This window comes from Mesocricetus auratus, unplaced genomic scaffold (genome assembly GCF_017639785.1).
Source record: "Mesocricetus auratus isolate SY011 unplaced genomic scaffold, BCM_Maur_2.0 Super-Scaffold_100003, whole genome shotgun sequence".
Taxonomy (NCBI): domain Eukaryota; kingdom Metazoa; phylum Chordata; class Mammalia; order Rodentia; family Cricetidae; genus Mesocricetus; species Mesocricetus auratus.
This window is the reverse complement of record NW_024429188.1, coordinates 96,993,512-97,015,775: the sequence shown is the minus strand read 5'-3', so window position 1 is coordinate 97,015,775 and position 22,264 is coordinate 96,993,512. Positions and strand designations below refer to the sequence as shown.

The 22,264-nt window shown below is 36.9% G+C and overlaps 1 protein-coding gene across 12 annotated transcripts in view; it reads left to right on the top strand.

Moving 5' to 3' along the window:
- Smarca1 (SWI/SNF related, matrix associated, actin dependent regulator of chromatin, subfamily a, member 1) overlaps positions 1-22,264 on the top strand; it is an 87,905-nt gene that overhangs the window by 45,211 nt on the left and 20,430 nt on the right. For all 12 annotated transcript variants that reach the window (XM_013118267.3, XM_040744570.1, XM_021231045.2 and 9 more), the window contains 5 exons: positions 493-641; positions 2,908-3,027; positions 10,986-11,096; positions 11,359-11,472; positions 19,873-19,995. In XM_013118267.3, the coding sequence (XP_012973721.1) occupies positions 493-641; positions 2,908-3,027; positions 10,986-11,096; positions 11,359-11,472; positions 19,873-19,995 (617 nt within the window). The remainder of the gene's footprint in view (positions 1-492; positions 642-2,907; positions 3,028-10,985; positions 11,097-11,358; positions 11,473-19,872; positions 19,996-22,264) is intronic.

Here is a 22,264-nt window from a genome sequence, read left to right as displayed (position 1 = left end):
TGCTTATATGTATATTCCTAAATATAACCTGCTCCGTCTACATAATGTTATTTATAGGTAAATAACCCTTGATATTTGCAATCTTTCTACTTTAAGCCTATGCCTACAGTATATGAAATAAACTCATTAGGTTATAGTTGAATGTCAATGACATGGCTTTTGCAGTACCTTATTCTATTTAACAGATAAATATCGGCTTCTGAAAAATTTACAGAATACATACCAGAGCATCTTTTCCATAAGGAGAAGTTATCTGAAAAAATGAAATTGGAACAAAAAAAGTATTACTGACCAGGGTTTTTAACTTAAATAGTGAATTAGAAAATGTGGTAGAAAAACTATCAGTTGCTTATTAAGTAAATAACATTAACCTCACCAATGTGTGTCACAAAGCTGCTTTAGATAGGATTTCATCCAATAGTGTCTGGTCAGAACCATTATAGTGTACTTCCTTTGAAATAGAATTGACTGTTTCATTTTAACTGTTATTAGGAAGACTCATTGACCAACAATCTAACAAGCTGGCAAAAGAGGAAATGCTGCAAATGATACGCCATGGAGCCACCCATGTTTTTGCCTGTAAAGAAAGTGAGCTAACAGATGAAGATATTACAACTATTCTGGAAAGAGGGGAAAAGAAGGTTAGTTCAAAATAGCATTGTATTTTCAAGATGGGTTATTTACAATCCACACATGTCCACATACATGTTGTATTTGGGCTGAACTGCATGTTTCAGATAACTTGAGTTCTTTCTAAGAGCTTGTAGAATTATATAGGGTAGGGCTTTATTTTTTTTAGCTCAGCAACACTAGGCACATAATTTAAAATGAAGTGATTTATGTCTTCTTGAAAATACTGTATTTGAACACTCTGTACGTAATTACGTGTGGAAGGACTGCATTTTGTGATTTTTTTTGCATTGTATTAAGATACAGTATACTACTTGAAAGCTTTTTATAAGCATTCTGTGAAACATTAAGTAATTCTTGGTCAAATAACCCTAAGTGGTTTTACAGTATTGCAATTTTGTATCTAATTTGCCCCTTCCACAAATTATGTTTAGTTTCAAACATAAGATAAAGTAGATAGAATGGGATAATGAATTTCCACGTGCTTTCACCATTTACATTAAAAATAAAGAGAAACACAATCATCACAGCTTTGTCTCACCTGAAACTATCTTGGTATTTTTAAGAAAATCAGATATTTAATATCCAGTAACTACTCAAACTTCTAAATATTTCATAGCTAGTTAGCTGTACTTAAAAATATTTTTCTTTTTTAAAAAGGTAAACAAAAAGTCTGTACATTTTGATTGATGAATATGCTGTCCATTATAACAATATTCGATGGTATATAAGGAAAAATATATATTTATTTACTAAAGAGAGAGAGACAGAGGGTCGCACAGACCAGGAGTTAGAAGCCTGGCTGGCTTCCAGGAGAAAAAGGGAAGTCCCTTTTCCTTTCACTTCCTTTTATCTACCTTGACCCCGCCCTGTTGGGCGGATAGCTTTGTGGGGTTCACTCCTACAGTCCATATACTCACCCTCTGTTTGTACATAAGCCCCCCAAATTTACTTGGTTAAAAAAAAACTTGGTTGTTTGCCTTTTGACTTAATCATTGTACAGATTTTGTGGATTGCGTATCTATGCTCCCTTTAAAACATGTCCAAGATTGTCTCAGTTCTTTTGATCTTTCTATAACAAAATACCCAAGACTGACTCCAGGGAAAAGAGACTCTTGTTAAGTCCAAGGGCCAGGTGACAGCTTTGACTTCCAGTGAAGCGCTTCTGGAGGAGAGCATTATATGGGGGGGGGCATATGTGTACAAGAGAGTGGAATCAAGAGGATTGCAGAAGAAGGTGTCCTGATTTTATAGCAACCCACTGTCATGACAATTAATCCAGTCTCACAAAGAGATAGAGAGCAAGCCTATGAGACCTAAGTTACTCTTGAGGGAAAACCCTTAATCTCTCTTAAAGACATAACCAACACCTTTTGACATTCCACCAATTCCACACCATTACAGTGGGGACCAAACTTGAAGCTCAAGAGTCTTTGTGGAATAAGAAACTATTGGGTTTTTTATTTGATTCTCAAAAGCAATTTTATTCTCAAAATGCTTTTGTTTTAAAATTATAGAGCAATCTTGTGTTACTATGTTTTATATCAATATGCAAAAAATGTTTAGTTTAACTTTGCCTTTATGACAGTATTAGCTATTCCTCTCATTAAAATTTTACAATGGAAATTATGATATGGTTGCATCTTCAGTGATAAATGTTGTTTAAAGATGGCCTGAGTGAAAATATTTGGGAATGAAACATTTAATTAAAAAAAACTTGAGACAAATTAGAATTTTAGAACTATTGTGTGTGTGTGTGTGTGTGTGTGTGTGTGTGTGTGAGAGAGAGAGAGAGAGAGAGAGAGAGAGACAGAGAGAGACAGAGAGAGACAGAGAGAGAGACTGGAGATAGAATGTAGAGCCTTGCATGTTGTATGTAAGTACTCTATTACAGAGTTAATAATCACCTCAAGAAAAGTATGTTCCGTTCCCTTCTCTCAGCACTGCATTCTTTAAAATTATTTTATTTTATGTTTATGGATGTTTTCCTGCATGTGTCCCTGGAAGATGGAAGAGGGTGTCGAGTAAACTTGAATTGGAGTTATGGATGGTTTTGAGGCAACATGTGGGTGCTGGGAATTGAACTCTCGTCTTTTACAAGAACAACAATGGCTCTAAAACGGCTGAGCTATCTCTCTAGTCCCTAATATTGCATTCTTCCCTTGTAACTTATCAGAGTAACTATTTCATAGCATATCCGACTTCCAGAAAAATAGAAATTTCCCATTTTTTGTGACTTGATTGATCATTTTCTCATTTCAATATATTCAACTTTAGACTGCAGAGATGAATGAACGCATGCAGAAAATGGGAGAACCGTCTCTAAGAACTTTTAGAATGGACCTTGAACAAAGTTTGTACAAGTTTGAAGGAGAAGATTATAGAGAAAAACAGAAGGTAACCTTATACTTGCAGCCATTAAATGGGGAAACTTTTGATTTTCCTTGTAGTATCTGTAAAATGACACAGGCATTTATGTAGTAGAAGGACAATCTTTAACATGATGATGATCATTGTATTTACTGTCGTCACTGCAGGTACATACTCTTTTCCCAAATACTGGATCAGAAGTGTTTCTTGTTTTGGAGGGCTTTTTAAAATTGATTTTGGAATATTTATAGAGGTATTACTGATCTGTCAATTTGAAATCAGAAATATTACAAAACTTTTCTTAAAATTTGGATTTTTGGAGCATTTTGACTTCAGATTATTTTTGGATTGTTATCCTCAAGCTGTACTACTGCTTTGTTAGGGAAAGTAAATACGGGGATGTGGTTGAGTCCTGAAGCTCAAGTTGAAATCTCATCACTAGGGAAATGACTGGGTACTCAGAGATGTACCCAAAGGAGGATGTAATAAGTATACAGAGTGATTCTCATAAGGAAATGGCTTATTATTTTAAAGTAACTCTAATGCTACCTGGCAGGAAGTGTTAGCTGCTTTTCCTGTTGCTGTTATGAAATTCACCTACAAAAGCAAGTTAAGTGGGGCTAGAGAGATGGCTCAGTGGTTAAGAGCATGTACTGTTTTTCCAGAGGACCTGGGGTTTGATTCAGCATCTGTGTCAGGTGGCTGACAATCTCTTATAACTCCACCTCCACGGGATCTGTCATCTGTGTACCTGCCTATGTGTATCTGAATACACACTCACACACACACACACACACACACACATCTAATTTAAATAATAAAATGTCTACAGAAAAACTTAAAAAGGGGTGGTTGTTTATTTTGGCTTACAGTGCAAGGTAAATAAATACATCATGGCAGGTGGAACACGGTAGTAAGAGTTTGGAGCAGTTGATCATATTGCGTTCATAGTCAGGAAGAAGACAATAATAAATGCTTTTGTCAGCTAGCCTTTTTCTATAAAAAGCATTTTTTTAAAAAAAGAATTGTGTGTGTATGTATGTAGGTCAGAGGATAACTTATGGGAGTTGGTTCTCTCTTTCTTCTAAGTGGGTCCCTGGCATTGGACTCAGATTGTCAGGTTTGGAGGCATGTGATTTTATTGGCTGAACCTTCTCACTGCCCCCCCCCTCCTTTTTATGTTGTCCATGATCCCATCCCATGGAATGGTGTCACCCACAACTGGCCTTCTCATCGACATACTACACTCCCAAAGTTGATCTTCTCACTAACATGGGTACATTACTTTAAGAACAACAATATTAAAACACAATTCTTTCTTGTCTGAAAGATATGCTTTTATATAGTTTCCTTTTCTTCAGGAGGGCCCCATGTCTCAATCTCTGTGAAAGGCAGAACTTGATAAGGCATATTTTCCCATCCCACCATACCATACTTCTTACACTAATATAAGCTCCTGTGTATGGTAAAGATGGATCTATCCATCCCATATTTTGCATTGAATTTTTTCCTCTTGGAGCATACCAGATCCTACCAATGATTCTATATGCTTGGCGTCCAGGGAGCTTACTCTCAACAGGTGGCACTGTGTGTATTCCTGAGGCCTTTTCGCTATTCTGTGTATACAAGCCTTACTCTCCTTTCCAGAACTGTGAGACATGATTGATGTTCCAAGTGTTGTTCTCTCATATGTACCTAACTGTTTCTATTGAGACAGAATAGTTCCCAGGATTAGGAGTTGTACTTAGTAATTCCACATAAGAGATCTGAGAAACATTAACCCCCTGCTGAATCTTAGGGAAAACATTTGAGAAAGAATAGAATTTCCAGGGAAAATTACAGCTGTCGGATATGTGACTGACAAAACTAAAGACTTCCCCAAAGAACCAGCAATATAATGAGAGAGAAAAGAGCCTGCAAGCTGCATGAATTTTGCAACTTCCTGTGCTGTTCCATAGTCTACTGGTCCTTGAGAAGTAAAAATCCATTTCCATGGGTACCTTGCCCTGGGGAAACCCATTGGACAGGTAGTCATATACTGAACTGAGACTAGGCTGCAGGGCTCTTGACTACATTTTTATCTGTGGTCATGAGGATAAATATTCAGAGTGCCATTAGGACTTATGCTGGTTTAGAAAAGTGGTGTTTGTAGGATGTCTGCAAAGATCAATGGCTTTACTAGCCCTGGTAGTTGGTTAAGCTTCTAGTACCAGGCATGATAGCCCTCATTTTGAGTGTGTCTTAAGTTCAATTAAAGAGCTCTTGGTTACTGCCAAGTTGTGCATAGCACTACTGCCCCCTTAGGGTTATTGTGATGGCTAGGAATGTTGGTTGCTTCCCTGCTTTATAAGTTTACATGGCACCTTTTGCTACCATGAAAGCTAGTCCTCAGGGAGGAGACATTCAGGTCAGTTCCAACTCAGGAATCTTCAGGCCTTGTGCCTGAAGTTCATGGTATCTTCAGTAATAAGAACTTACCTTTCACTTCTGGGGGGCAACCAAGGTTAATAGCAATATTCTGTAATGTTTGGGAGTCTCTTGGGTCCTCTGACCAACAACTCAAAAGATCGATTCTCATGTCTGATGTTGGGGATTTTATTAGATAACCTATGCCTCTTTGGTGGACCATTGCCAGCTGAGATGGGAAGATTTCATTTAAACAATATATGTATATTTATACACAGATGTGACACATATTATAGGTATTTTAAGGTGATAGTTAATGTATGATTCTTTATGATCTTTTTCAGACATCCTTACTGTTATTTTGTTCTCCTCCCTCCTTCTGTATTTATCTCCCTCCTCCTCCCTAATTGATCCCTCCATTTTTCCCACGTCTCCCTTCAGATCATCTGTACCCTGCTATTCCCTTCTCTACTTCTAACAGATGCAGAGTGTTTTCTCCTTATTTTAATCTGAAACGTCTCGATGTCATATTGAATGTATTTTCAATATACTTAGCTACCATCTCTTTGTCTTCTTTGATTTAAGGCTTCTGTCCATTTTATTTGTTTTCAGCTGAATTGTTTGGTTTGTTTTTGTGTTGGCAATATTTGAATACTTACTTTAGTTTTTTTTTTTTTTTGGTTTTTCGAGACAGGGTTTCTCTGTGGCTTTGGAGGCTGTCCTGGAACTAGCTCTTGTAGACCAGGCTGGCCTCGAACTCACAGAAATCCGCCTGCCTCTGCCTCCCAAATGCTGGGATTAAAGGCGTGCGCCACCAACGCCCGGCTACTTACTTTAGTTTTGATAATGGTCCTTTAATCAATTTTGTCTTTTGCTAATTTTTTCTCCCCATTTGTAGTTTATTTTTCATTCTCTTACCCATGTTACATTTTTTTTTGCTGGGTATGCTCTCAGTCTCTCCTGGTCTATGTGACTTCTCCAGTAGTTGTTTTTCATTCCTGACCTGGACACTTTGGAAAAGCGTTTATCCGTTTTTTGTAACTTTTCTCTCACTTTGTGTTTTTGGACAGTTTTCCATGATTTTACTGAGATTATGAATTTTAGTGAGAATATCCCACAAGGGATGTTGCTTCCTGTACATATTATCAGCAAATAAAAGATCTTTTTTTTTGTTTAACCTTCTGACTTCAAAAATTTAGCAGAATTTCTTACATATCTTTTTTTTCCTTTTTAATTTAAATTAAAAACAAGCTTGTTTCACATGTCAATTCCAGTTCCCTCTCCCTCGACCCCAACCAGTCCCTTATCCGATCCCTTTTTGCTCCCCAGGGAGGGTGAGGCCTTCCATGGGTGATTTTCAAAGTCTGTTGTATCATTTATAGCAGGGCCTAGGCCTTACCCCATGTGTCTAGGCTGAGAGAGTATCATTCTATGTGGAGTGGACTCCCAAAGTTCATTCATATGCTAGAGATAAATATTGATCTACTGCCAGAGGCCCCATAGACTGCCCAGGACTCCTAAATGACACACATGATCGGAGGGCCTGGGTCGGTCCTATGCTGGTTTCCCAGCTATCAGTCTGGGGTACATGAGCTCCCCCTTGTTTAGGTCAGCTGTTTCTGTGAGTTTTTCCAGCCTGGTCTTGACCACTTTGCTCATCACTCCTCCCTCTCTGCAACTGGATTGCAGGAGTTAAGCTCAGTGTTCAGCTATGGGTGTCTGCCTCTGCTTCCATCAGCCACTGGATGAAGGCTCTAGGATGGCAATCAAGGTAGTCATCAATCTCATTATCAGGGGAGGGCATTTAATGTAGCCTCTCCACTATTGCTTAGATTGTTAGTTGGGGTCATCCTTGTGGATCTGTGGATGTTTCCCTAGTGCCAGATTTCTCTTTAAACCTATAATGGCTCCCTCTGTTATGGTATCTTTTTTCTTGCTTTCCTCTATTCTTCCCCTGATTCAATCTTCAAGAATAAATGATCTTAACCAATCTTTTTATGGGTGATATTAACCTTTTCACTTAGTGGATGGGGATGGCATCTGTTGAGATTCTCTCCTGTGAATTTAGTATTTTTACATTTGTAATTGATAACTATCTTGGAGGATGTTTTCAAACTTGTGCATGATGATCTTAGCATCTGTTGGAGGAGTTATTGTTATGATGTTTGCCTGAGGGCATTTCCTCATTCCATCTATAATTCCTACTTGGGAATTTCTATAAGAAGTAGCTACCCTTTCTCTGTCAGTTATTTCTGTCCTCATTTATTTATATCACCATAAATATAAATAAATCGTTCTGTTTATTTTTGACTTACAATATAGTTTTATTATTATTGCTCAAATTGTTCCATAAAACACATTTTTGAACTGACTGAGATGATGTTTCATTAAAGTGAAACTCTTTTTAAGTCTTGGTTTTACTGAAAAACAAGAGCTGAAACATTTTAAAGTACATTGTACCCCCTGACAATGCTCTCTTGCTGTCATTTGCCCCTGATAGGTTTTGTTCCTTGACTTATACTTGTCTGTTTTATTTGAAGTCTTAACTCAGACGCTTTGTGTCTTATCCTGCTTAGATGGGGGATGGCCTTTCTGCACAGGGTAGAAATTGCCTGTCTAATATGTTTTTAAGATATAATTACATGATATGAATTTATTTACTCTTCAATTATTCCTATGGGTTATTGGTACTGTTTTATAAAGTGGAAAAATATTAATAGAACCTGAATATCATTGGAACTTCTTTTTTTCCAGTGCTGGTCGCTCTCATGCTCAGCACATCCTATAGTAGTGAACTACATACATAGCCCCATTCACACTAAGAGTAAGATTAGTGTTTGTAAAATACTGGTGTATGTGTAATAAATAGGCTTTCCCATGCTTCAGTTTCTAGCAAACATGATAATTTACAGATAAGATATAGTTTAATGATTATGATTATCCCTGTAATTGAATGCCTACTATTAACAGTAATATCCAAAATTATATTTTTTGATTATTCTCAATTGAGATTATATTTTGTTTTTGTGCATTCATGTTTTCTATGTAGGGTCATAAATTAGGCTCATTGTTTCTGAAGAGAGTTGAAAATCTGAAGGTATATTGTTCATAAATCTTAGAAAATATATGTTAAGGTAGATTTTTCACTTATGACTTGTTGAATCAGTTACATTATTTTACTAGCATGCTGGTAAATTTAATCATGGGAGCTGACATTAATCCTTGATAAATTGAGTAAGTTAGTATTAATATGCTAAGGCAAGCCAATTCAGTATAATTAATTCTGTTTTTGAAAGTTCAAGAATTGGACTTTAACACTTATTTCAGATTTCAACATCGAGACTTTCCTACATACAGATTGAGTGGCCAAATGCATTGCTTTTAAAAAGTTAGTTTCAAGTATACATTTTTACTTCAATTTAGAAAGATTAAATTACATGTGATGTATAAAATATTTTCGCAAGTGTATATGTTCATATTAATGCGGGTGCACATGTATGTTCACATGTGTATGGAGGACAGAGGTTGATATTTGATGTCTTCCTTGATAGCTATTTGCCTTATATATTGAGGCAGGGTTTCTCATTTGTTCCCAGAGTTCCCTGACTGAACTAACCTAGCTAGCCAGCTTCCTCTGGGTAGTCCTCTGTTGTCATCTTGTGAACTATTTATGAAATCTTTTCCTCTATCACTGTCACCTCACACACTAAGTGGTATAAGAATCACAATTTGCCTCCCTCTTTACTTTATTCCTTCCCTCTCTCTCTCCCACTTTTCTTTCATTTCTTTGTTTGGTATTGAACCCTGGGCTTCTTACATGGTAGGCAAGTTCTCTACCACTGACATGTTATTTCTAGCCCTGGATGTGGATATTTATTTTATATAAGCACCACCTTTTAACTTCTTATAACCTCTTAGAGTTAGAAGACATTAAAAGTCATTTACTCTAACCTTTCTTGTAATTAAGAAATCTCACTTTATAGGGTGAGCAAGATGACTCAATGAAAGGTGCTTGCCACCAAGCCTGACAACTTGAGTTCAATCCTTGGAATCCGTATGGTGGAGAGAACCGACTCCTAAAAGTTGTTCTCTGATCTTCGCAGGTGCGACATGGCATGAACATGCATGCACACATACACACATGTGCACACACAAATAAATGTGATTTTTAAAAGAAATCTCATTTACAGCATCTACAACAATGATAGCTTACATTTGAATTCTGAAGTGCTGGGAATTCTACCTCTCTTAGGGTAGTTCCTTTCACTGCTTGCCATCTTGCCTGTGTGTATTCTAGGCAAACAGTCTACCAATGAGCTACACCCCCAGCCCTGTTAAATTATATTGCAAAATGGTATTGTTTCTTATAATTTTGCACATTGGTTTGAATCTTATGAATCAACAGAAAACTATTCTTTGCTATTGCATAGACTTTGACTTATGAGCCTGAACTTTGGGATTTATTTCTCTAGACACTGTGACATTATAGATCTCTAATCACCCTCATGATCTTAGTTTATTATCCTTGTTTTTCTTAAGTGGTTTTGGGGATTGAGTCAAGGGCCTTGTGCATGCTAAGCATTTGTTCTACCAGTGGGTTACACATGCAGCCTTGCAATCCATTCTTTGTGTATGATGAAATATTGAAATCAGCCTTAACGTAGGAGATCAGGACCATTAACAATAGTTTGATGGTCTTTTAAAGGCCTCCATGGTTCATTTAAAGTCACCAGTGAACTGGAAAAACACCACGAAATAGAGAAAAACAGGAATAAAAAAATTTTCCTTGGACTCCAGAATTTTTGTGTTGTTAGCATTGTTTGTTGATTATTAAAATACATTTCCTAGTTGATAATGGGGTAAGTTTTGTAATACTAATTTCCATATATATACAATACCTTAATATTTAACTGTTGGCTAGTTAGCTAAAGTTTTCAATCGCTGTGTTTGATGTGGCTCCAGCCCAGGGCCTTGCCTAAGATAATCATACAAGGTCCAACTGAGCTAGATTCCCAGATCCTTTGTGGTCATATGTAATCTTCAAGGTAAGTGTCAATTGTTCTCATTTCACAGAAAGCAGAAATAATACTCAAAGCTGTGTGACCTGTGAAATGGTAGGATTTGGATTCAAATCTGAATCTTTCTGGTTCCAGTGACCTTTCCCCACTCCTCTATAGCTTACCTTACTAGAAAGTTCCCTTTGGACATTTTTCTCTTTTGCTTTGAAAGAGATGTGCCTGTCACGCTGCTCCTTGTCATTTACTCCTCTGTTTAAATGTCCCAGAAGCAATACTTCTCTTTCTTTTATGAGAATTCCTCCATATTTACTTAAATTAGCATCAGATACTAAACAGGTCGTGTGAATTATTCATAAGGAGGAGGTAATTTTAAAACTGTTTTCAAAAATGCGAAAAAAACCCTTTGCTTCTAAACTTGATTTATAGCAATGTTATAGAATTTGCAGGTAGGAGTAGGATTTATGGAGCGAGTTGTAATTGCTTCTTGTTACTGCCTTATTACCTGTGGTACTGAGAAAATAGTTTGGAGTAATTAAACCTCTTGCTCTTGCTTGTGTGTAGCTTGGTGTGGTGGAATGGATTGAACCTCCTAAACGAGAGCGCAAAGCCAACTATGCAGTGGATGCCTACTTTAGAGAGGCTTTGCGTGTCAGCGAGCCAAAGATCCCAAAGGTAAACGTGCCCAGGGCCAGTTTTTACATGCTGTTGTAGAATTTTCTTTTAACATGGTTTGTGATTCAGATTTTCTTATAGTATTGCCAAATCATAGTTCCTCAAATATAACAATACAGTAAACACTTGCTATAGGCCAGCCACATGAATGGATTCAGTTGTATTTATTTTGTCATATGTACAAATCAGTAGAGTTATAGTAGCTTTGTTTTTTATGAAAACAAATATGTAGGTATGTATGTAACATGTTTTTTCCTCATAGGCTCCTCGGCCTCCAAAACAGCCAAATGTTCAGGATTTTCAGTTTTTTCCACCACGTTTATTTGAGCTCCTGGAAAAAGAAATTCTTTATTATCGGAAGACTATAGGTTATAAGGTAATTTTTCAAATTAGTGTGATATAATCTTTTAAAAATTGTTTTTTTCTTTATATGGGTGTTTTCCTTGTATGTGTGTCTGTATTCCATATGAGTGCCTGGTATCCACAGAGGCCAGAAAAGGGTGTTAGATTCCCTAGAACTATGGATACAGGTGATTGTGAGCCACCATGCTAGTGTTAGGGATTGAACCTGGGTCCTCTGGAATAGCATCAAGTTCTCTCAACTACTGAATCACCTCTTCTAGTCTCAATAATATTTATATGCTGTTGCAGAATTCTCTTATGACATTGTTTGTTATTCCAATATTCTTATATTATTGACAAATCATAGTTCCTAAAATATAGCAGTACAGCAAGCACTAGTTAAAATAGACTATGTACTGTATTTAGTATTAAAGAATGTAAGATCATATAACAATGTTTTAAACTAGTAGTAATGATTAAACTACTGAGTCACATGATTAAACTACTGAGTCATTCAAACGTGTCATCAATGAAAACAGTTGGTCTCCAATATTTCAAAACAGTAACATCTGTAATAATGTTATTTCAATAATACAATATATAGTGTTTAGATTGTCAAAGGATGTGTAGAGAAAACAAATATGTGGTTGGAAATGAATTTTGATATATGATATGATTTTTTTTGGTTTTACGAGACAGGGTTTCTCTGTATTGTTTTGGAGACTGTCAGTCCAACCTGGCCTCGAACTCACAGAGATCCGCCTGCCTCTGCCTCCCGTGTGCTGGGATTAAATGCGTGCGCCACCACCGCCCGGCTATGATATGATTTTTAAATAATTTTTGTTAGTAGAACTAAGAAACAGTATTTTTTGTTTATTGCTAATAGGTTAATAAAAGCCTTATTGGTAATTAATGGTCACTTAGATGTTAAAGATAACAATACACATGGTAATTAGTCACATCATTTTAAAATTAAATGATATCTGGAATTCAAAAATTTTTTTTCATATACAGATATAAATTTTAGTAATTAAAATTTAATGGCTGTAATACTACATCTATATTATTAAGAGATTAAAAATACAGAGTTATTTCTGTATGTGGAAATTGACTTCCTAGTCAATGGAGATGGATGGCTAAATGTATAAGAATCACTAACATAAAGACAATTGGAAAAGGAGCAGCAGAATTTTAATCTTAAGAAATTTCTGTTTGTGAGTTGGAAGTTATGTTATATCTTTATTAGAGTTGGAACTTTGATCAATTACTTTTATCATTAGCTAGGATGTATCTAGAGAAACTACATATTTATGATAATTGAGTTGTATTTCAGAATGTACATGGGTTAGTTATAATATTGTTAGAAAAATGTGGTTAGATTTGGACATAGCTATCAAGACCAGAAAGATTCATTTTTAAGACAGTGTAGCAGAGTAAGGTGACCATGTTAGACTGCTCAGATTGTGCATAAGATTGCTTTCAAAGAAAGTGAACACAATATAGAAACAAAATGCAAAATGCAAGTTGTTAGATAGTTATTAAATAGTTAATTTCCTGGGGTAAACAAACATATAGTAATTCATTGAGGTTTATAGTCATTCTTGGTCATAGAACACTATTTTCAGCTTCTTTTATTGACTGTTAGCAGTAAGACTTGAACGGAGAATTAATTGAAATACTAGATCTTGAGTACTAAACGAAATAGTAGTGTAGAACATTTTATAATTTATACAATGCTTTAACATCTATTTCATTTGATCCTAACAACCTCATTATATACGTTTGATTGTCTTCTTGTAATTGGTAAGGGAACTGGAGTTCAGCAAGGTTCAGTTACTTTGTGCAAGGTCACATAGATAATGAGGTTGCCCTGCTGTCTCAAACCCATTTATTAGACTTTAAATACTGTGCTCTTTCTATCCAGACATTCTCAGCTATTTCTGCATGTGATATAATCCCGTTTGTTTCTGCAGTCCTAAATAAGGACTGTGTTTATTAGTGGTGTGAAATGTAGTTTGGGGGTAAGCCAATTGGTAGTCAAGTAGGAGCAATAAAAATCATCTCATCTGACGGAGCTGTTTATTTTCCTTCTTTGGAGATAGTGTGATTTTGTTCCCTGTGAGAATTCCACTGGCCACTACATTTGGGCCACAGATTCAGTTGGAATGTAAACAGTGCCTTTCATTACAGGCAGCTTGTGGTTAGGAGTGAGGTCTCAGAATGTTTGCTTGGGTGGTGGCCAGCTGGAAGAACATGGAGGAGGGAAGAAACCTTATAAGACACCTTATAAGAAACCTTATAAGCAGTAATCAATGGACAAATGTAAGGGGTGAGAGAAAGGAAGAGGGAGGAGGTATAAGAAGAGAGGAAAAGCATGACTAGGAAGACGAAAGATGCTACAGAGTTCACATTCTTGCATTTTGCTATTGAATTTCCCTCCCCTCCCAGAAAGTGTTAGAGAAAGAGGCAGAGGGAAAGGGGGACTGACTCCATTTAATAACTGTTCACTGAGCACTGCTTTGTGTTAGGTGCTGGGATAGGCACTTGGGAGAAAACAATAAACAAACTTGGGTGCTGGATGGCTTCCATGATGGGCTACAGACATGCTCCTGGGAAAGGCCTGTTCTTGTTAACGTCCCTTTGCTTCACTATCCCTACTGAATGCAGTTGACATCTGCCCATTTGAAGCGGCACATTTGCAAACTGAGGGAGAAGGTCCTGACTCTTTCAACTCAGAATGATATTTAGAAGCTTACATTGTGTCACAAAGTACCTGTTGTGATGGATAATAAAATCATGGAAATCACAAGGAGAAAGGACGTACTCCTTCCTGAAGATTGTTACTGTTTAACTAAGGAAATAGTTGCTGTTTGTAGGCATCTTGAGGGGAACTGAAAGGATAAGAATACTAAATTCCATCTGATTTGGATAGACCAATTCACTCATTAACATGATACTATTAAGACCACCACTTTCCATTGGAAATATGACTAATTTACTGCCTCTACCCTAGAGACAAAAGGTGTGTACTCAAGTGGTAAAATCATTGTAATAGTAGTAGTAGTAGTAATGATAATGATAATAATGATAATAACAACAACTAATGATAATGAGAGTAAAGAAAATGACAAGATTGAGAAATTAGATTATAGTGCCAGAGACATCCATTAAACAGATCCCACAGAAGTATGATTGGTATACAAGGTAGGCTGGAAGATGAAGGCAGTGCTCCCTAAGGAAGTATCATTTAAGCAGAGATTCAAAAGATGATGGGACTGAGCCTTTGTGTTTTGATTGAACCATCACAAGCAGCTCCTTCAGGTGGGAGAGGAGGCACTTTTCCAGAGGTGGAATGTGCTCAGGTGGAGATGTGTATTGGTCACAAAGAGGCTGAAATTCAGCTTTGGAGGAAAGCAGGGATGTTGCTGGGAAGAAAAATGATACTGATCTAAACTTTCCTTGTGTTTTGTGATGTTCCAAGTTGTATATAAAATATTAGCTCGGCATCCTCATTGTAGGAACTACATCTTTATTTTACAAATGGAGAACTGAGGTATAGTTTACTTTTCTCAGAGTTGTAGGACTTGTAAGAGGAATGATCAGATTTTACATTTTTTCAGAATTATTTGAGTGTGTGTGTGTGTGTTCCTGTGTATGCTTGTGTGCACAGGAAGAAGTCAGAGTGTGGATTGCTGGAGTTGGGTCTCTCCTTTTATCATGTGAGATCCAAGAACTGAACTTAGATTGTCAGGTTTCTGTGGCAAGCACCTTTTATATGCTAATCCATCTTGTTGACCCTTGATTTATATTTTCAAACTATTACCCTGAATGTGAAACTGTGAATGGTGCATTTATTAGAAAACCCTCCCAGAAAACTGTTGAAATATGAAAATGAGGGATGGTGGTGACAACATCGACTACAGATGTGGCAGACTTGGTGCTGGTGATGGTCATTTCCCTGCAGCTCTGTTCCTAGCTTTGCGATCTCTTCATCTGCACCTTGGATTGCAACTGCACTATCCAAAGACTCGCTGTGATTCTCATTAGGAATCCCTGGCTGAGGATTTAGCAGACAAATACCACATTCTGGATGCTGACTCTTTCTGAACTTTGTTCCTTCCATTCTTTCCCAAGAACTATGGGTCTGAGCTAAAGTAGATTATCTAATTGGAAGGGTCTCATGTTTGAGTTCAGAGTACAGACAGACCAGCATGGCATGTTAATCATCTGCAGACCTCCAAGGATAACTTTATACATATCTGTAAGGCATATCTTCTCAAGAAATACCTAGGATTTTGGGCTGAACAGATGGTTCAGCTGGTAAAGGCATTTGCTTCCAAGCCTAACGACCTGAGTTTAATCTCTGTAACTCACATAGTGGAAGGAAAGAATTGACTTTCTCAAGTTGTCCCTACACCCATACACATGGCATGGGAGGGCATGTACTCTTGCTGCCATGAACACACACAAAATAAATGTACATGAAGTTTAAAAATAATTATTTAGCACTGATTTCTATCCTATGCATCTAGAAAGCCCATCGAAGCTACAAGATGAGTAAAGCAATGAGTTCATTTTTACATGAGCAAAGCTGATGTAGTGGAGTTAACTGATGTTTTGTACACACAGGCTCTCAAAAATTAGAACTCCTCCCTCTTTTCTGTTTAAATTAATAATCATTCAAGGGTGTCCAATGTTTTGACATTGCAACATGACTTTGCAATCTATAAAGTTTACTCTCAAGAACCATACAATCGAGTTATAAAAAATAACAAAGAAGCTATGTTTTAAGTAAGCCTATGCTTTTGTGTTGGGCTGCATTCATAGCTCCCCTTGGCCAAACACGGTACATGACTCCAGGTTATACTATGGGTTAAGAAGAAATAGGTGTTGTCTATTTCTTGGTATACTATAGCTAATGGAGATGATTTATCTATTTTGAGTCTATTACAAAGTCTTAGCCTACAGTGATTGAAGAGATGGAGTAAGGGGCTCACTAGTTTGTTTATGTTTTTGTTTTGAGGCAGGGTCACATTCTGCAATGCTGACTGTATATAAATCAGAGTAACCTCAAACTCATGGGGATCTGTCTGCCTTTGTCTCCTGCCCAGTTCTAGGATTAAAGGTGGTCACTATGGCACCTGGTATGGGCTTACTAGTTCTGAAACAGTTGGTAACACTTGTTTGTGAGGGTCTGCTTATTATTAGCTATTAGCATTTTTATTTTCTATTTGTCCTGCCTTCCATATTCAGTACACCAAGGCCACAGCAGCAGTGTAGCTGGTAAGATTTGTAGTTAAAATATTTTGTGTTATTTGGGGCTAGGAGAAGTATTTGTTTGCTTTACTGTAATCTCTTTGTGGCTGGCAGTGTCAATTCCTCGTTATCTAAGCTTTGACCTTGCTGTAAGTGAGACAGCTTCAGAGGTTTTATTGCTCTCTAAAATTAAAAGAGTTGATATTTAATGTACTTACTTGTTCGCCAAAGTCTTAGCATTGGAAGAGGGTGACAACTGAAATTTTAACTGCAGAATATAAAAAGTCCAGGTTATGTAAAAATTGAAGTTGATCTAAGAGCACAAGTGAAAGCCGAAGAAAGCTTTAGGACATTCCAATAGCTGTCTCCAAAAATGATTTCTTTAGGGACAAATATAAACATTTGACAAATGGACAAAGTTCCATATACTTTGGGAGCTTTGGTAATGTGCCATTCTAAGCTGCCTGTTGAACTGTGGGGAGCTGATTTCAGGCGACTGTTCTCATTTTTTTTGTGCTGCCACATTTAATTTTGCAATCCATATTTCTATGAAATCTTGCTGAACTCCTAAGCAATAAAAGTTTTTTCATTACCTCATGGAATCTAGACCCTTTTTCATTCATTTATTTATTTTCACAGAGAGAGAGCGAGCGAACGAGCGAGTGAGAGACAGAGAGACAGAGAGAGACAGAGAGAGTGACAGAGAGAGAGAGACAGAGAGGCAGAGAGACAGACAGAGAGACAGATAGGGAGAGAGAGACAGAGAGAGAAACAGAGAGACAGAGAGAGAGACAGAGACAGAGAGAGTGACAGAGAGAGACAGAGACAGAGAGAGAGACAGAGAGAGACAGAGAGAGTGACAGAGAGAGTGACAGAGAGAGAGACAGAGAGAGTGACAGAGAGACAGAGACAGAGACAGAGAGACAGAGAGAGAAACAGAGAGAGACAGAGAGAGTGACAGAGAGAGAGGCAGAGAGACAGACAGAGAGACAGACGGGGAGAGAGAGAGGGGGGGGAGGGAGGGAGAGAGAGAACTACTGTGTGACTGTGTGCCTGTGGAGGTCAGAGGACAGCTTGTGGGAGTCAGTTCTTTTCTTCTCCATCTGAGTTACAGGGAATGAACCAGTTTGAACCCAGGCTTTTTTTTGGCAAATGCCTTTATTTGCTGAGCCATTTGGAACGAGGCTACCACATCACCAACCCCTACATTTCATTTTTAATTTATACTTTTTCTATTTCTTTTGTCACCATACTTTATTTTCAAGTTACAATGGCTCAGAAAATTCTCTGCCTCTGGTAGCTTCTTTACTTTGCTCCACCTGCTGGAAGGATTATAGTGAAAATAGTACATTTTGGTATTTTATTTCCTTGATCCAAAGTCTCCTGTGGAGTTGGGACCCTCTGCATTTGTCTTCCTGGTTTTGTTTTTTGATCCTTTTCTCAATATTAATACTAGAAGTTTTCCCCCAGGGCTTGGGATAGAACCCAAGCTGTTACACATACTTGGTAATTGTCCTCCCTCTCAGCATACCCCATACCTAATATAACTCCCGTGGATCCCAGAGCATCTCCGTCTTCATGCCTTTGCTTATACAGCTCCAGTTTTGAAAAGTCATTACCTCCCATCTCCTCAGAACTTTAGGCTTTTGATCACTGTCCAGTCCTTTCATTTCTTTTCCTTCTCCCCTTTCTTCCTCTTCCTACTCTCCTTTTCTCCCCTCTTCCCTTCCTGCCACTGCCTCCCTTTCTTTTACTCTCCTCTCTGCCTTTCCCTGTCCCTTCCCCCGCCCCCGCCAGTCTGTCTGTTTTACTGGTAATCCATTCTCCTGACTCAGCGTCCCAGCTGGTAAGACAAGAGGCTGTGTGCTATCACAGTCATCCCTTTCTCTTTTTATAGGATCACTTGTCATGTAACCCAGCTCTCCTTGAACTCACAAGGTAAACCAAGTTGGCCTCAAGCTTGCACTCTTCCGACCTTGGCCTCCAAGTACTAAGATCCCAGTTGTGTGTCATCACATCTAGTGAAACTAGGATGCTTAAGATAAAGGCCAAAATCACAGAATTGGTTTGGGAATTTCTTGTGAGCAAGGACTGTGTCCAGCAACCTAGTCCATACTTATTTTAGTACTAACAATATAATAGACACTCAATACATTCTGATTTGGTTAGCTGTTGCTGATGGTTACAAATGATCTGCTTTTTAATATACAACATTTCTTTTAAAATATATATTTGGTAAGTTATTATCTGAAGAACTGTTGGATACAACACTTTAAAAATGCTCACCTTTAAGTTATAATGATACAGTTTTATTTCCCAGAGAAGAGAAAGGGTTCCTGTGTATAACAGTCCTGACTGTCCTGGAACTCTCTTTGTAGACCAGCCTGGCTTCAAACTCACAGAGATCTACCTGCTTCTGTCTCCCAAGTTCTGGTATTAAAGGTGTGTGCCATCACGCCCACCTATGACAAAGTTTTAAATGTTATAAAATATGTATGACAATGAGAAAAGTATCCTCTAATAAATGTTATAATTTTATTGTGCTACGTATATTTGACATTTCTAGGAAGTGAGTCATTTATACTATGTGTGCATTCCAAACAGTGGAATACTTACTGCTCAGCCTTTCATTTCCATGTTTAATAGAATGCTATAAAATGTACTATACATGTTCTGTACCTGCTTTCTTAAATCATTAAGGTGTGTTGTGGCTCCAGATGTTGGTATGATGACAGAAGACTTCAAGACTGGAAAGCAGATTCGTCCTTCCATACAAAGAATGCTGTTCAGTGCTGCTGAGCCACAGTGGATTGTGGCTACTCTGCTATATGCTCCCAGGAGGCTTTAGGCTCTTTAAATGCCAAGCTTAGTGTTTATTCTATATAATGCCTTATTATAAAGATGTATTTTGTTCTACAGCATAATGAGACTTAGAATACAATGTAGCATTCATTTACCAATGGACTGTAATCCTAAAATATTATATCATGCAGTATAAGAGTGGTTTTTATTAGGGTAATACCATCCTGGTAGAAATGTAGAGAGGACCATTTGTCATTTGCTTCTGAGTTTCTACTGTTTATTGTTGAAATGACTCTCCAGGTTGATATGTGTATGTACACTCTTCCTGATTATTATTTTTTCATCAGCTTAGTTATCATTTCTCTCTTGATTTTAGGTCCCAAGGAATCCTGAGATCCCTAATCCAGCTATAGCTCAAAGAGAAGAGCAAAAAAAGATCGATGGAGCCGAACCTCTTACACCACAAGAGACTGAAGAAAAGGATAAACTTCTTACCCAAGTAAACAATTTTAAGTGGCCGAACTACTTCTAGTTAACAGATAGAAAAAATGTATAAGTGGTACCTACTTTTTACTGTGTAGGTTCAGTTGTCCCGATCTGACATACCCATAAACACATATTTTAACCACATATCTTTATGTTTTAGAAAATGCCCTTTGTAGAACATACTCTTTGGGGACATTGGGGCAACATATACATGGAAAATAAAAGTGTCAATTATTAAAATTAAGACATATTTTTGCCAGTTATATAAGGTCAGTGAGTTGAGATTTGAATTTTGATAAATAATAATTTCCAATGTATACCTAAAAATTAGCTTTGTTGATTGACTTGATCCCTGAAACTGTACTGCACCAATTTTTTTATTTATGAAAAATTCCCTTTGAAAGAAGTTAGAGGTCTCAGGAAAGACCTTGAATATAATGATGAGAAATGCCTGAAGCATTTTAATGTGATCATTGTATAATTAAATCTAACATTAAATAGGGAAGGTTCCACCTTAAAGCTGTCAAATCATTGTTGCTTTAATAAATTTTCTGTAACACTTCTGAAATGAGTTTTGGCAAAATAAACAAAATATGAAGTTATGACACTACCTTAGTCAACTAAATTTATTTCTTCAAATTTTTTTGGAGTAATGTGCATGAGACAGTAGTAGTCAATTCTCCAGTGTAATAGTTAACTGATAGTTTGGAATGTTTTCTGCACAAAGAAAGGATTGCTGCTTGAGGTGACGTACATGTCAGTTGTATTATGTGCTTTATAATATCACACTGTGTCCCAGGAATATGTGTTAATTAAAAGTAAAATAAGAGTTTTGTATTTATATATCGATACAGGCCTTTTACTTTTAATAGCCTATAATTTTACTGAATGAATTTTGACAAAATACTTCCATAAGTTTTTGAAGAAATGCCTGGAAGTTACCAAGTTTAGTTTGAAAGTATAATTGCAGTTGACAGAGTTTTAAAAAGTGTCACAGAGTAAAACATTTAAATATTCACGTTTGCTTTTATTTTATCTTCAAAACTTATTTCCTGAACACAATAATAAAAGTTGTACCCTTTGAATACTATACTGCTTATAATACATTCTCAGTATACTGTATAATGTGAATATGTAATCCTAATTGAGATAATTGAGTTTATAATTAGAAGCATAATCAAGTTTTTGTCCCTCAGAGTTGAATTTAAGCCATCTTTTTCTGATGCTACAAATGTAATGCTTAATTTTTTTTAGTGCTTTATGTTTCCCATGATGGCCTTGAATTCACTCTGGAGTTGAGAGGAAGTCCTTGAACTTCGGATCCTCCTGCCTTCATCTCCTGAGCGTTGGAATTACAGGCATATGCTACCATGTCTGATTTATGTGCTGCCAGGAATTGAACTTAGCTCTTTAACTATGCTAGGCAAGGTCTCTGCCAACTGAGCTACATTATCATTGATGAAATAATAATTGTGAAGTGACTTAAAAAACTGGTTGTTACATATTATAATAAAAAAAGATCAGATGACTGAGTAATATTCTGCTTATAGAAATTGTATTTGTGAATATAATCTTTAAAATGACTTTATTATTTTGGGGAGAGGCATGTGCATATTGAGGTATGCATGTAGAAATCATAAGACAACTTTTGAGAATCAGTTCTCTGCTTCCACAGTGGGATACAGGGATGGAACTCAGGTTATCAGGTTTTTGCGGTAAGCACTTTCAACTGCTGTTCCATCTTGCTAGCTCTTATGAATACAATTTTGAGAAGAAACTACTTATTTACTGTAGTTTGGAATGACCTAGAAAGCTACAAAAGTTTCACTACATTCTTTCTGGATTTTCTTTCAGTGTTCTTTCAATTCAGCCCATCCACATCTCTCTCTCTCTCTCTCTCTCTCTCTCTCTCTCTCTTTCTCAATTTACATGAGAACAGATCTGTGGGAAAAGTCATTGAAACATTGACATATCAGAACTTAAGCATTTACATTAGAATTTATACTAGAAGTGTATTTTAATGTTATAGGCATCTGTAAAATACGAAATTAAGACTGTGATGTCTTGGAATTATAAATAAACTTAAAGTACTTGAAAAGTGCATTCCTTTAAGATAGAAAAGCAGTTATTTCTCTAACAACAAAAACTCAGCTTTTGATTCCACATTAAAGAAATGATCTTCATAAAGGGGCACATGTTAAGTGTTTTAACTGCTTTTATTGCAGCATTGTATGGATACAGGTAAGATAATAACAGAATTTATTAATTTAACATCTACTGAT